At 36.0% G+C, this 14,784-nt stretch overlaps 1 protein-coding gene across 7 annotated transcripts in view; it reads left to right on the top strand.

Annotated features, from left to right (window-relative positions):
• Positions 1-14,784, top strand: part of AXDND1 (axonemal dynein light chain domain containing 1) — a 70,617-nt gene that overhangs the window by 15,374 nt on the left and 40,459 nt on the right. For all 7 annotated transcript variants that reach the window (XR_012062684.1, XR_012062685.1, XM_072946032.1 and 4 more), the window contains 4 exons: positions 401-522; positions 8,513-8,653; positions 9,352-9,456; positions 14,300-14,420. Coding sequence is in view for 5 of the 7 variants with exons in the window: in XM_072946032.1 (XP_072802133.1) it covers positions 401-522; positions 8,513-8,653; positions 9,352-9,456; positions 14,300-14,420 (489 nt within the window). In the remaining 2 variants the exon portion in view is untranslated. The remainder of the gene's footprint in view (positions 1-400; positions 523-8,512; positions 8,654-9,351; positions 9,457-14,299; positions 14,421-14,784) is intronic.

Genomic DNA, 14,784 nt, shown 5'->3' with positions numbered 1-14,784 from the left:
TTTGAGATCCCAGGGTCACAGTACATTTAGTTGTCATGTTCCTTTAGACAACTATAATCTGAAACTGTTCTTTGTTTTTCTTGACCTTGATAATCTGTAGAATGTTTCTCAATTTTGGTTTGTCTGATGTGTTCTTATGATTCAATTCAGGTTTTGTGTTTTTGGCAGATGTGACCTTCTCAGTGCCTCATATAGAGGTGCATGTTAGACACAGATTTTTAAAAATAATGTACCATTTTAATATATATTTATAAAGGAAAATGTAAGTGAACAAATTAATCAAGGTGTTTCTAAAACTTACTCACACCCAGAGTGCTTAATCTCTAAGATAGCTTTTACTGATTACCATCAATAAATACTGTATTATCAGTAAATACTGATTATCTTATTTTTTTGCCAGATGCACAAACTACTTCATATATTGAAGAAGGAACAGACCATTTACAATACTGTATTTCATGAACTTATTCGACAAGTCAGTGTGGACTGTGCAGATAGAGGAGAACTACTGTCCAAAATCAGGTTAGAGCTGTTACTGGATGGAGTGTCCCAGCTTCCTTCTGAATTTTATGTTAGAATTATGTTTATATCTGCTTTTAAGAAAAGTCATAAAAGTACACTTCTCTATTCTATTGATAATAAGGGCCCTAAGTGCATTTCTGTTATATTTTCTATGGTAAAAATATATCAGTCGAGAAATTCCTAAAGGTAATTTCTTTTTTTTTAAACATTATTTTATTGAGTTATAGTCATTTTACAATGTTGTGTCAAATTCCAGTGTAGAGCACAATTTTTCAGTTGTACTTGAACATACATATATTCATTGTCACATTTTTTTTGCTGTGAGCTACCACAAGATCTTGTATATATTTCCCTGTGCTATACAGTATAATCTTGTTTATCTATTCTACATATGCCTGTCAGTATCTTCAAATTTTGAACTCCCAGTCTATCCCTTCCCACCCCCTGCCCCCTTGGCAACCACAAGTTTGTATTCTATGCCAATGAGTCTGTTTCTATTTGTATTTCTGTTCTTTTTTTTTTTAATTCCACATATGAGTGATCTCATATGGTATTTTTCTTTCTCTTTCTGGCTTACTTCACTTAGAATGACATTCTTCAGGGACGCCCGTGTTGCTGCAAATGGCATTATGTTGTCAGTTTTTATGGCTGAGTAGTATTCCATTGTATAAATATACCACCTCTTCTTTATCCAGTCATCTGTTGATGGACATTTAGGCTGTTTCCATGTCTTGGTTATTGCAGATAGTGCTGCTATGAACATGGGGGTGCAGGTGTCATTTCGAAATAGGGTTCCTTCTGGATATATGCCCAGGAGCGAGATTACTGGGTTGTATGGTAAGTCTATTCCTAGTCTTTTGAGGAATCTCCATACTGTTTTCCACAGTGCCTGCAGCAAACTGCATTCCCACCAGCAGTGTAGGAGGGTTCCCCTTTCTCCACAGCCTCTCCAGCATTTGTGGACTTTTGAATAATGGCCATTCTGACTGGTGTGAGATGATACCTCATTGTAGTTTCGATTTGCATTTCTCTGATAATTAGTGATATTGAGCATTTTTTCATGTGCCTATTGATCATTTGTATGTCTTCCTTGGAGAATTGCTTGTTTAGGTCTTCTGCCCATTTTTGGATTGGGTTGTTTGTTTTTTTCTTATTAAGTCTTACGAGCTGCTTATATATTCTGGAGATGAAGCCTTTGTCGGTTTCTTTGTTTGCAAAAATTTTCTCCCATTCCGTAGGTTGTTGTTTTGTTTTACTTACAGTTTCCTTTGCTGTGCAGAAGCTTGTAAGTTTAATTAGGTCCCATTTGCCTAAAGGTAATATCTGTTAGGATGTTTGACACCATGTTCTTTTATGACTAGGAGTGAAGTGCTACATGAAATAGTGGAAAAAGTATAGATTGTGGAGACAGACCAATCTGGTTTTAAGTCATCACCTAGGTGTGTGGCGTTGGTAAAAGTCTACACCTTAGTTTTCTTATCTGTAAATGAAGATAGTAGCTACTGTGAAATTTTCATATGCTCATTTGTTTTCATTTGTTGTTTCAGTTTGTTCATGCATCAATCAATGATATTTATTGAATGTCTACTCTGTGTCAGGCATTAAGATGCTTCATAGAATTGTGGTGAAGTTTAAATAGAGCCCAGAAGTAGGTGCTCAGTACATATGATTATTATAGATTATGATGAGAAATACTGTTGTTACTATAACTCTTCTTATGACTGTGGCACTTCCCAAAAACTGCAGGGAATAGTTGAATTAGAATACTGGGTCTTCAGTTTACATCTCTGCAACTGACTTGCCATGGAGCCATAGGCAAGTTATTAGATCTCTCTGAATATCTATTTCTCCGGAATGGGAATTGATGATATGTTTGCCTTATTTGTCCACTCTCTGATTTATGGAAACTTGAGTATCCATATCTGACAGTGCTGAGAACCTAGGAGCAAAGCCATTCATAAGAGACTGGTCAAGATTAGCTACTAAGGAGGAAGTCGTTGGAACACCACCAAAAGCTGGAGAATGCCAAATAAGAACGGGGATAGGGACAGCTAAAGTCTGAGTTGTCCTTCTAAGAACAAAGCCGGGGGAGGTAGATGAAGAATCATTGCAGAGGAACTAGATGACTGACCGTGTATCCCCATCTTCCTTTTATGAGGAGTAGGTCTGAGTGTGACTCTAACGGCTGCTTTCAGGATTTAGCCTCTAGGGGCCAAAATCGCATGGGGTCCTATTCCTGGAAGTCTAGGCTGAAAGAGATGGGCAGGCAGGTCAGCCAAAATCCTTTAAGAAAAATTGAGCCAGATACTAGGGAGACAAAAATCTTAACTCCAAAGTGCTAGAGATAGGATCAGAATAGGGCTTCAAAGCTAAGGATTTAGAATGGGGTGAAGTTGGAGTTGAGAATACAAAGCAGGTGAGGATAAGCAATGAGGTTTCAGGGTGATTGCTGCAAACATTCATGATGTGTTTGTGGAATGGTGAAGCGCTCAGTAGGTCCAGAATAATCTGGTACCCAGCGTTTTGTTGTGGTGGGAGCTATTCTGAAGGTCTAGGGCCCTCCGTCGATGAGGAAGACTTCTGTTGTCCTGAGCCTGGTATCTTACACAGCCCTCCCTGCTTCACAAGATTGCTGTGAGGTCCCCAGTAAATGGTGACACCATGCATGATCTCAGCCCCTAGCCTTTTGCTCGTCACTGTAGTTTTCTGCTCGATGTCTCATGGAGTGCTTTCTGATCAGCTTGTGTGTGTCTGCTTTACATGCAACTGTCTCTGAGGCCTGTTGCTGTAGAAGGGGCATTTCATGTGAAACACTTTCATTAGAATCATTGTTTACAGGGGGAAGAACAACTGCCAGATTGGGTCTGAGCTGAATAGGACTCTCAGATTACACCGAAATAGGCTGCTGCAGTAATTCTTTTTGTTTGACACTACAAATATCTTTGGATACAGGCACCTAACTTTTTTCCCTCATTGTTGTTATTTTTATTTTTTCCAATATTTTATTATGGGAATTTCCGAATACCCATAAAAATTAAAAGAATTTTACTGTGAGCACACGTATATCTAGATTCTGCCATTTATGTTTTACTCTACTTCCTTTGTCACTAGTCTGTCCGTCTAGCCATCCTTCTATTTTCCCACCAGTTTCATGCACTTCAAAGTAAAACCCAGACATCAGTGTATTTCTCTTAAATACTTCAGCATGTATATCAGTAATCAGAGTTCATTATTTATTTGCCTTTTTCTCCTTTTTAAAGTAAAATTTACATATACTAAAATGAACAAATCTTGTCTACATTTGTTGACTTTTGACAAATACTTTCACTTGAATAATCCAAACCCACAAAGTTCCCTAATGCTCTTTCCCTGTAAATGCCCACCCCCACTTCTCCAGAAGTTCTGACTTCTTTCCACCTTAAATTGGCTTCACTTATTTAGGAACTTCATACAAACTTCATACATATCATATAGTATATGCTTCTTCATGTAGCATGTTTTGTTTTGTTTTTTAAGTTTTTTTGAGGAGGGGGTAGATTTGTTCATTTATTTATTTTTATTGGAGGTGCTGGGGATTGAACCCAGGACCTCGTGCTTGCTAAGCATGCACCCTACCACTGAGCTATGCCCTCCCCCCTGCATGTTTTTGAGATTCATCCACATTGTTGCATATATGGGTAGTTTGTTTCTTTTTGTTGCTAAGTAGTATTCCATTGTATGTATGGATCAAAAAGCAGTTAATCTGATCTCCTATTGATGGAAACTGAGTTGTTAGCAGTTGGGGCTGTTATGAATAAAGCTACCACAAGCATCCTTATAGAAATCTTTGTGTGAAAACGTGTTTTCATCTCTTGGGTAAATACGTAGAAGTGGGATTGATGGTTCATAAAGTTGGTTGAAGTTTATCTTTATAAGAAATTGTCATACTTTTCCCTGAAGTGTTTGTACCATTATATACTCCCACTAACAATGTTTTGCCAGCCTTTGGTTTTATAAGTCTTCTTAATTTTGGCCATGGGTGTGTAATAAATAGGATGTCATTATAGTTTTAACTTGCATTTCCTTGCCAACTATTGATGTTGAGCACTTTTTCCTGAGCTTATTGACTGTATATTCTTTTTGTGAAATGTCTGTTCAAATATTTTGCCTGTTTGTAAATTGAATGGTTTGTCTTTTTGTTATTGGGTTTTAGTTTCTTTATTCCAGAAACTATTCTTTTGTCATATATGTGATTTTATTTTATGTTTTCGTATATTTTAATATACTTAAAATATACATACAGTTGACTCTTGAACAACATGAGTTTGAACTGCATAGGCCCACTCATGCATGGATTTTTTTCAATAAATAACAGTACTACATGATTTGTGGTTGGTCAAACTTGTAAGTCTGGGACAGTAGGAGTTGAGTATCCGTGGATACTGGTATCCACAGTGGGTCCTGGAACCAGTTCCTCGCAGATACCAGGGGATGACTGTTCATGGATTTTCTACGCTGCATGGGTGGGCGCCCCACCCCTTGCAATGTTCAAGGGTCCACTGTACTTAATATTTTCTCCCAGTTTGTTACTTGTCTGTTCATTTTTTAAAAAATATACTTACCTGACTTTCTTTTAAAAAAAATGAAAGTTTCATTTAGATTACTTTTAGATTTACAGAAAAATTGAACAAATAATACAGAGTTTCCATATGCCCCCCCCTTCTCCATAGACAGTTTCTCTCATTATTAACTCCTTGTATTAATGTGATACATTTGTTATAATTAATGGACCAGTACTAATATGATTATTAACTAACATTCGTAGTTTACATTAAGGTTTATTCTTTGTGTTGTACAGTTCGGTGGGTTTTGACAAATGTATGTTTTTCAACCATAAAAAGGAATGGAGTACTGATACATGAGACAATGTGAGTGAACCTTGAAAACATGATGCTAAATGAAAGAAGCTAGTCACAAAAAATAATAAATTGTATGATTCCTTTACGTGAAATGTCCAGAAGAGGCAAATCCAGACAAGGTAGATTAGTAGTTGCCAGGAACTGGCAGAAAGAGGAATGGAGAATGACTGCTAATGGGGACCACTGAGGGATATTGTGGGATGTTGGAAATACTCCAGAAGTAGGTCGTGCTGAGGGTTGTACAACTTTGTGGATACACTGAACAGTAGTATACACCTTAAAAGGGTGAATTTTATGGCATGTAAATTATATCTCAGTAGAAATTATAAAGTGTTTGCATATAGTCACTTCATCACTGTGATTCCACATTTACACTGCACATACTGCTTTGGGTATCAAACTTTACATAATAAAAAATTTAAACACCTTCTTCATGTAAGTGTAATCTACCTTCTTGTAGCTTCTACCTGCTAATCCTAATTTTGTACTCTGGAAATCCTCAGAATAAGTCCATTCTTTCTTTTACTCTTTAAATATTCGAAAACAGCCGTTTTTGTCTTTCCTGTCTTATTCAGGCTAAACATTGCCAGTTCTTGCAGATTTTCTTAGTGAAATATATACTACATGTAGAAACTATGCTAATTTGTCAGTGTTGATTTCAAAATCTGGTGTCATGCCAAAGAGTTTCATGGCCCTAAAAATCCCCTGTGCTTCACCTATTTAAACCTCTTCCCTTCCCATCCCTGATCCTTTTGGATGGTTCTTCCCACGGTCTCAGGTGATTTCTTTACATTTACGCCCTGATCATTACTTAGCTGAATATTTGACGGGGACCTTTTGCAGACCTCCAGAGGTCTCTCCATGCAGCTCTTTTCTCTCTGGTACCCTGTCCTCTGAAGTCTAGCCACTTTCATCTTTCTGCACTCTTAGCTCTGTCTCATTAAATCAGGGAGACCACTGGGGTCCTCATGGGTTCCCTCTCCTTGTGGCATGACTTGAAAACTCTCTCAAGCCAGCAAGTCGAAGCAGTCATTGAGCTTACCTTATTTATTTCCTGTCTCTCAAGGGTCACTTGCTTTTACTGCCTGAAAACCAGGATCTTAAGTTGCTGTTTCACATACTTTGTCTTTTGTTGTTGTTGTCATTATTTCAGCAGGAGAATGACTTTCGTTCCTCTGAATTTCTTTTTGTATTTCCTGTACCTATATCTATACCACAGTTCTATGTGTGGATGAATGTTCTTCACAAATTATGGAAAGTTACCAGTGATGATCTCTTTGATGAATGATTATTCTCTATTCTCTGTTTCCTCCTCTGGAGCTCTGGTTAGATTTATATTGGACATTCTCATTCTGTTGCTCTTTATATCTTTATCTCTTTTTCATTATTTTCATCTCTTTGTCTCTGTGCTGCATTCTGAGTATTTCTTCCAGGATGTTAATCCTCTCTTTAGCTACCTCTATTCTGCTGTACGCCGTCTGTTGAGTTTTACAGTTTGGTAATTACTTTTTTCCCCTCAGAGTTGTATTAATTTATGTCCCTGTCTGTTTCATCATATTTGTGGTGGGGGAGGTGATTAGATTTATTTATTTATTTTCTGAGGAGGTACTGGGGATTGAACCCAGGACCTTGTGTATGCTAAGCATGCACTTTACCACTTGAGCTATATCCTCCATCCTGTTTCATCATATTTGATATGTTTTTTGTTGCTTATTCATTTTTAGATTCCATCTTTTATTTCTCAAACATTTCATGCATAGTTTTATATTCTAAATCTGATAGTTCTGATATATGAAGACCATTGGTATCTAAGTCTACTATGTGTTGTTTCTTCTGAGTCTCATTAATAATGGTTTATTTACATGGGTATTTTGAAATCTTTGTTTGTGTAAGTAATATTTGGCTAATCTTAATCATGAACTCATCAAGATATAAATCATGGTTGCTTCCTGAAGAGAAGATTTCTATTTTCTCCCTTCTGGAATCCTGGCTTTATACAATAGTCCTAGACTCAGATCTGTCACTTTGAAGCAGGCTGAGGGCTTAGTCCCTAGAACCCAATGTTGGTATTTTTCACTGGGGCAGCTCTGACCTTGGGTTTGCCTAGTGAATACTGGTTATCACCTTCCACGGCATTCTTATCTTACTGCATTTGGTTTGTTATGTTTTCTTAACCCCAGAGACTTCTATTTCTTTCTTTGGTAATGCTTCAAAAAGTATGCTTTATGATAGATACAGTTGTATTGTAATAGGAAGGCCCTTCAGAGTATTTTGTCCCTGTATTGACAGGAGGGAAATCCCTAAAGGAAGTGATTTAAAATTAATACTTCCCAATGTATGAACTGCATGTTGAGCTGATAAACTCCCAGTCACTTTAAGTGTTTAAGCAAGGGTGGGATAATTCTTTCAGGGAGTGAAAAATCAAGCTAAATGACCATTCCAACGCAAAGATACTATAATTCTGTGATCTCAGGCTTAGAATGTAACACCTGGATCACATTTAATATACAAGAAGACTGCTCAGTTATGGATTTATAGTTTATCATCTGTGATCATCTCCAAATATTTTGTTTGGTTTTATTCAGAAGGAAGAGAAATTACTTCTTTGTACCTAACGACTTCTTTGTCTTTGTTTCTTTTTAAGCATTTGGTGTTTTTTTACATTTTGATCAATTTGCAAAAGGTGATTTTATTCATGAATTTAACTATTTATAAAAATTTCACTGTATTCAAAACACTGTCAGATGTTGTAAGTGTGTAAATATGTAAGACATAGTTTCTATCCTCATGGAGTTTATAATTTAGAAGAAGAAATAAAATAAACCTTTATTTTGTTTTACATCTCAGACATTATATTACAAATAATTTTGACTCTGGTTAACATTCTCCACAATTCATTCACTGGGTGAGCATGACAGAAATTTACAGGCTAGATCTTTTTTTTTTTTTTTCCTCTATCTTGTTCTTCCCACCTATCGTTTGTGTGTGTCTCTTTACTAATTCTTTCCCTAACATTACTTTCTCTCTCACTTATTTTCTGGCTCCTTTTTCCTTTTCTTCTTCATGATGGCTTGTGTTCCTTTTTCACGCAGAGAGCGGTATGTACAATTGCTTGACCAACTTGCCCGGCAGATGATTGACTTCTACAAAGACATGGTAACTCAGCGAGTGATAGACCAGCGCATTTTAGAAGAATTGTACAATTTTAAGAATGTTATTGAGGAGCTGACCAGGTAAAAACTGATTATCAAAGCCATGTTTCTAAAGAGAGTTAAAAATATTCAGGGAAAGGAAAATGATTAAAGATAAGGACTCTCTTACTCTCTTTTCGTGTTCAGCAAGAGAACAGAAGGACCTGGATATAGATGTAGATGTATATACAGAGACTCGTGTTACACAGGTTAACACAAAGCTAGGTTTCTGTGTATATTTGATACGGAAAAGACTCTTGTTCTTCCCTCCAAGACAGACATGTTTATCGTAATCAGGTTTACAGAGCAGTGCCATGATTATGGATGTTAAGGTTCAAATCCCAGAGAGAATAAGCATAATATGGCAGTCACACTTAGTGATCATCTTATCTTGTGGCAATATGATTAGTGGCAAAAATGATTAGTGGCAAGATAGGACAGGCATGTCAGAGGGTAGGATAGAGCAGCCTTAAGGCCTTGCCCGTAGTCTTCACTCCATTCTAGAGGATGCTCCCATCTTCTTTCTGCCTTTTCTAGTCAGTCTGATTTCATTGCCAAACCCGGTAAGAGTTCATCTAGATTTACACTAGATTTCTTGATTTGATTTATAAGGTGAAAAAACTAGCACAAGATGTACACATGATAGCTAGTAAGATTCCTGAGTATAAATCTGATTTCCTGGGTAGAAACGTTTTCAATGTCCTCAACTGTGAATACAAAGTTTGTTTGCTTTATTTCAGGGAGCTGTGTCTGGTTCGGGCACATGATGTGAAATTAACAAAGGAAGCAGAGAGGGCCCACAGGGATCTGGCACAAGCTCTTCTAGACGCTGAAAAGAACGCCAAGTGAGTCACCAAATGTTAGGCATTATGTCATACTTGCTTCACATCTTATTTCAAGAAACAAAATTTTATAGAAACATTTGAAGTTTTTTTTTTATTACAGCAGTCCCTGAAGGAGTTAATACATGTAAAGTTCATTACATATATTGACTCTTCCAGGCGCTGCTGAAATACACATCTTGTTAAGTGTCTTTGTGTGAGTTTTCTGGGGGTATATGCCTAGAAGTGGAGTTACTGGGTCATAGGACGTGCATAGCCTTGTCTTGCTAGATGTTACCAAATATCCCACAATGTAGTTGTACCAGTATGTCTTCTCAGCAGTGTGTGAGAGTTCCCTTTTACCCATTTCTTTTATCAATCTGATAAATACGGGAATTTATCTGGTTTTTGTTTGCGTTTTCCTGGTTAGTGGTGTGAGTCTAGTTCTTTTTTAGATTTTAGTGAACCTACTGTGGTCCTAATGTTTTTATTCTATTTCAGAGGTTAACACACTTTTTCCATAAAGGGCCAGATGGTGAGATACAGTTTCTGATGCAACTGCCTTTGTGACATGTGCCACTGTAGTGCAAAAGCAGCCAAGGACAGTACCAGAACATGACTGTGTCCAATAGAACTTTATTAATCGACACTGTCATTTGAACTTATAACATTTCCGTGTGTCACAGAATATTATTCTTCTATTGTTTTTTAACCATTAAAAATATAAAAAGTAAACTAAATATGTAAAAAATAAAAAAAGGTTAAAATACTTAGCTCACGTACTATACAAAAACAAGTGATGGGCCAGGTTTGACCCCTAGGCTGTGGTTTGCTGACCTCTATTCTATTTCATTTTCTGTTAGAGTTCTGATTACTAGGAAGCTCTTGGGTTATATGTCAAAAGATATATCTGATTGCATTTTAATTTTTTTATTTAGTTGAGAAATAATATTATTATATTATCATAGAAGCAGTACATATGCCTTATAAGAAAATTAGAAAATACAGACAAGCAAAAATAAATTTAAAATAATCACAATCTTACCACTTGTAGATTACTACCGTAAATACCTTAGTGTATATTCTTGTGGAACTTTCTTCTATGTACGTGGCATTTTTTAAAACCAAAATTGTATATACGGCGTGGTTTTTTTTTTAGTCAACAATCTCTACCTACTTCAGCAAATTTTTTACTTCGTAAATTACCTAGTTCATATTTAAATTTTTCCAGTTATTCCCAAAATAAATTTTACATTGGGTTTTCCAAACCAGTACCCAGTCTAGGACTATACATTGCATTACTTTATGTCCCTTTTAATCAGGCATTGTCTTTTGCTTTTTTTAAGATGTGTTAAAGAGTAACTGTATTTTCTAAATGTCAAGAAAAATACAAATGTATACAAATATAAATTCAAACATATATTCTTTTATTCTGTTTTACTCCTTGCTAGAATGAGAGTGATACCCTGATTGCTTTTTGCCCCCTGAATGTGCTGTTTACTCTAACTGATTCACCCTTCCTGTCTTAGTAAATAACTATTCTATACTTTGTGTTCTATCCTCTTACCTCTGATACCATCTCTCCGTCCTCTTTCTGAGCTGATGACCTTGCTTTCTAAAAAGTAGAAGCAAACTGAAGAGAACTCAAGCTCTCACCCCTGCATCTCTCACCCACCTGCACCTGTGCTCATGCATTCTAGCTGTGGATGAATGGTCTCCTTTTTAAGGCCAGTGTCTCCATTCGTGTACTATTGCACCTGCTCTTACCTGCTCAAGGTATTTTCAGCAAATGTTCCCTCTTCCTCTTGTTTCATTGATTTTTCCCTTTCTCCCTGATTAGTCCCATCGGTATACAAATATGCTGTAATTACTCCTACCTTAAAAACAACAAGAAAAAAAAAACCCAAAAAACAAAACAGAAGAAAACCCCAAACCCAAAAACCAAACGTAAAATTCCCAAGTCCCTTAGGATGGCATATCCCCTTTTAGCTGTGGCCCTATTTCTCTGCTCCCCTCACAACAGACTTCTTCAAAAAGTTGTCACACTGATTATCTTACTTCCTGTCCTCCCGTTTCCACTCGAACCTGCTCCAGTCAGGCTTTCACCCCCCCGACTCCCCTAAACGTCACTTGTCAAAGTCACCGGTGACTTTCATACTGCTAAATCCAGTTCTCATTTAACTTGACTCCCTAGCAGTGTTTGCTATAATTGACCAGTTGTTTTTACTTAAAACAGTATCTTTCAGTATATTATACTCTCCTAGTTTTCCGTCTACTTTACCATCGGCTCCTTCTTACTGATATCCCTTACGGGTTCCGTACATCTCATTTTTTCTAAATGTTGGCTCACTCATTCCTTGGATCTTTCCTCTTTCTATACTCACTTCCTAAGTGAATATATTCAGTTTCCTGGCTGTTAATGCCATCATCTATGTACTCTCGACTCACAGATTTGTGTCTCCAGCTTCAATCTTCTCCCTGAATCCCAGACACATATTCAACAGCCTTAACATTTTTGCTTAGATGCCTAACATTCCGAAACTGAATTTCTGTTCTTCCCCCCAAATTACTCTTCCCACGTGCTTTTCCCATTTCAGTTAATGGTAACTCCATCCTTCCAGTTTTCCAGCCAAAAATCTTAGCATTATCCTTGATCTCCTTCCTTCTCTCACATTTCCCATCTCTCCATCAGCAAATTCTATCAGCTCTCCTTTCACTATATATGCAGAATCTTCACTCCTTTAACTACTTCCATCTTCATGTCTTGCTTGGCATGTTACAGTAACTTCTGAGTGGCCCTTTTTCTTCTACCTTTACAGTAGACTAGTCTGTTCTCCACGCACCAGCCAATGTGATCTCATAGCACTTAAATAATATCATTTCTCTGTTCAGAATTCTTCAGTACCTCCCCATCTTACAGTAAAAGATCATTTTAAAAATTCTTTTATTTTGGAAAGGAAGGGAATTAGGTTTATTTATTTAGTAGAAGGCCATTTTAAAAAATGGTTTGCGAGACTCATCCTACAGAATTTCTCTGACTTCTCCTAGTTTATTCTAGATCTGCTTGCCTTTGTGCTGTTCCTTGAACACACCAGGAAGACTCCGAGTTCAGGACCTGGAGGAGGATAGCTTCCTCTCTCCTTCCTTCAGACCTTTGCTCAAATGTCTTCTCAGTAAAGTTTTTCTTGATCCCCTTATTTACAATTGTAATACACTTCACACTCAGTCCTCTTTCCCTGACTTATCTTTATCCATAGCACTATCAGTACTTAATATATTATGTTTTATGTAGGTCTTCTGGATAAACTTCTTAAGGGCAAAGGTTTTTTGTTTTGTTTAGTTTTGAACACTCCCAGCCATAAAGTAGGCACTAAACAGATATTTGTTGAATGAATTAAAAAAAAAAGAACTAGAACTTTTTTTGTGCTAATGTCCATTGTAAGAACAAAACATCTTCTAAAACCAGATAGAAGGGGAAGAAAAAAGAGAAAAAAAATCTCGTTATCTTTAAACATTGGTGGTTCTGAAGTGGGATGGTTTTTTTGAGATTAGAAATTGTAGGGGACACTTTTTTTCTATAATAACATTATTTTGTTGAAAATTTAGAAAGTATGAAAACACATAAATAAGAAAATAAAGAGCATCCATAATTATTTCTCTTAGGGTTAACTGCTGTTAATATTTTAACATATTTTTCTTTTTTCTATGTACTTTTTACAAAAATGATATCAAACTAAATATACACTATCATAATTTGGGTGTTATTATTTTATATTGTACACAAAACATTTTCCTATTTCCAGAGTATTAAGAACATTAGTTGCAGAGTATTTTCATCATAGAGCTATAGTGTATATTTGGCCAGTCCCTTGTTGTTGGATATTAAGATTGTTTCTGCTTTTTTCTCTTTTGCTGTTATAAATAAGGATCATTAATTCCCATTTTTAAAATTGAGGTCTAACTTTCAGGTAGTAAAGTGTACAATTCTTAAAGTTATAGCTTATCGAATATATATATATTGATCTGTTGTGACACCTAAGGTGATTAGTTTTTTCTCAGTTAGTTTGAACAAATGGAAGCCTCCAAATAGAAGGAGGCTTAAGGAACTGATGCTGGTGGTTTATGGCTTTCACCAAAATTCGGAGAATTTTATGTCACTGGCCTTTAATTCTTTCAGCAAAGTTAATATTCCTTAGGAGGAAGTGCTTCAGAAGGTTTGTGAAAGGCTACTAGTCACTTTACAACTTCCGTATTTGTATTTAATCTCAGAAGGGCTTTTAATTCTAAGAGAAGCTTTAGTGTAAGTTAGAAGGAAAAGATACGTTCTGGTAAACGTGAAGAAATAAGAGTTAAGAAAAAGATAATTATATTTAAGCTTTTGGTTGATTGATACAGAGTTTCTTTAAGTCTTATACTGATTACATATAGTTTAAAATACAGTGGCTTAACAGGTATTGGGCTTTGTGCCTTGGTACCTTCTTAATGAAGAATCCTAAATTCTATGAGAAAAAAAGCTAAAAACAGCTGTATTACTGCTACTTGTATTCTGAATTTTTCATTAGATATTGTGTGGTTATACCATTAGAATACCATGGTGAGAAAATTCCAGTGAATAAAGAAGAATATGATGAAAAGTGAGGGAGCAAGGAACCATATATCAAACTTTTTACTTTAAGACCTTTGTAAGATTTATAAATGAAATGGGGATTTTTTCCTTCTATTTCACTGTATATTAGTGTTATTACTATATCCAGCAATTATACCATAATTCCCTTATAATGAGTTTTAAAGGAACGAATTGCTTGTTTTAGAACAAAGTTATTTTTTGAAATATAGTTATATAGCTGTTTCTTAATTTTTCTTTCAGAATTGTAGAAGAATATCACGACTTATATACATTACAAAGAGGGAGGATGGAGAGTGATATTAAACAGTTAATGACAGAAAGAGCTATCTGGAGTTCAGCCACATACGAATTGTCCCTAAAGGTTGGTTCATCTGAAATCATAACTTCTTTTTTGGCTAAGTAAAGATTCATTTGACAGTTTTCAATGATCTAGGCAAAACTTTAAAAATGAAGAGATATATTTGATTGATGAATCGTGTAGCTATTCTATTATGGGCCTTGAAAAGGAAAAGTTACATTTTTTTCTTTTGTTTCTTCTCTATTGGGTACTTGGCTGTTGCCCAATTAAAGGCTCTTTTTCCCACCGGAACCTATGAAGTATGAGCAAGACTTCTTTTTCTGTTGTTTGTGAACATGTTAAAACTTTCAACTTTAATTATACTACTAATAAACTAGGAAAAGTTATTCTTTTTTTACAAAATATAACTGAATTAAGATCACTGGAT

Source organism: Vicugna pacos, chromosome 21 (genome assembly GCF_048564905.1).
Source record: "Vicugna pacos chromosome 21, VicPac4, whole genome shotgun sequence".
NCBI classification, from domain to species: domain Eukaryota; kingdom Metazoa; phylum Chordata; class Mammalia; order Artiodactyla; family Camelidae; genus Vicugna; species Vicugna pacos.
The sequence above is the reverse complement of the archived record's forward strand: the minus strand, read 5'-3'. Positions and strand labels throughout refer to the sequence as shown.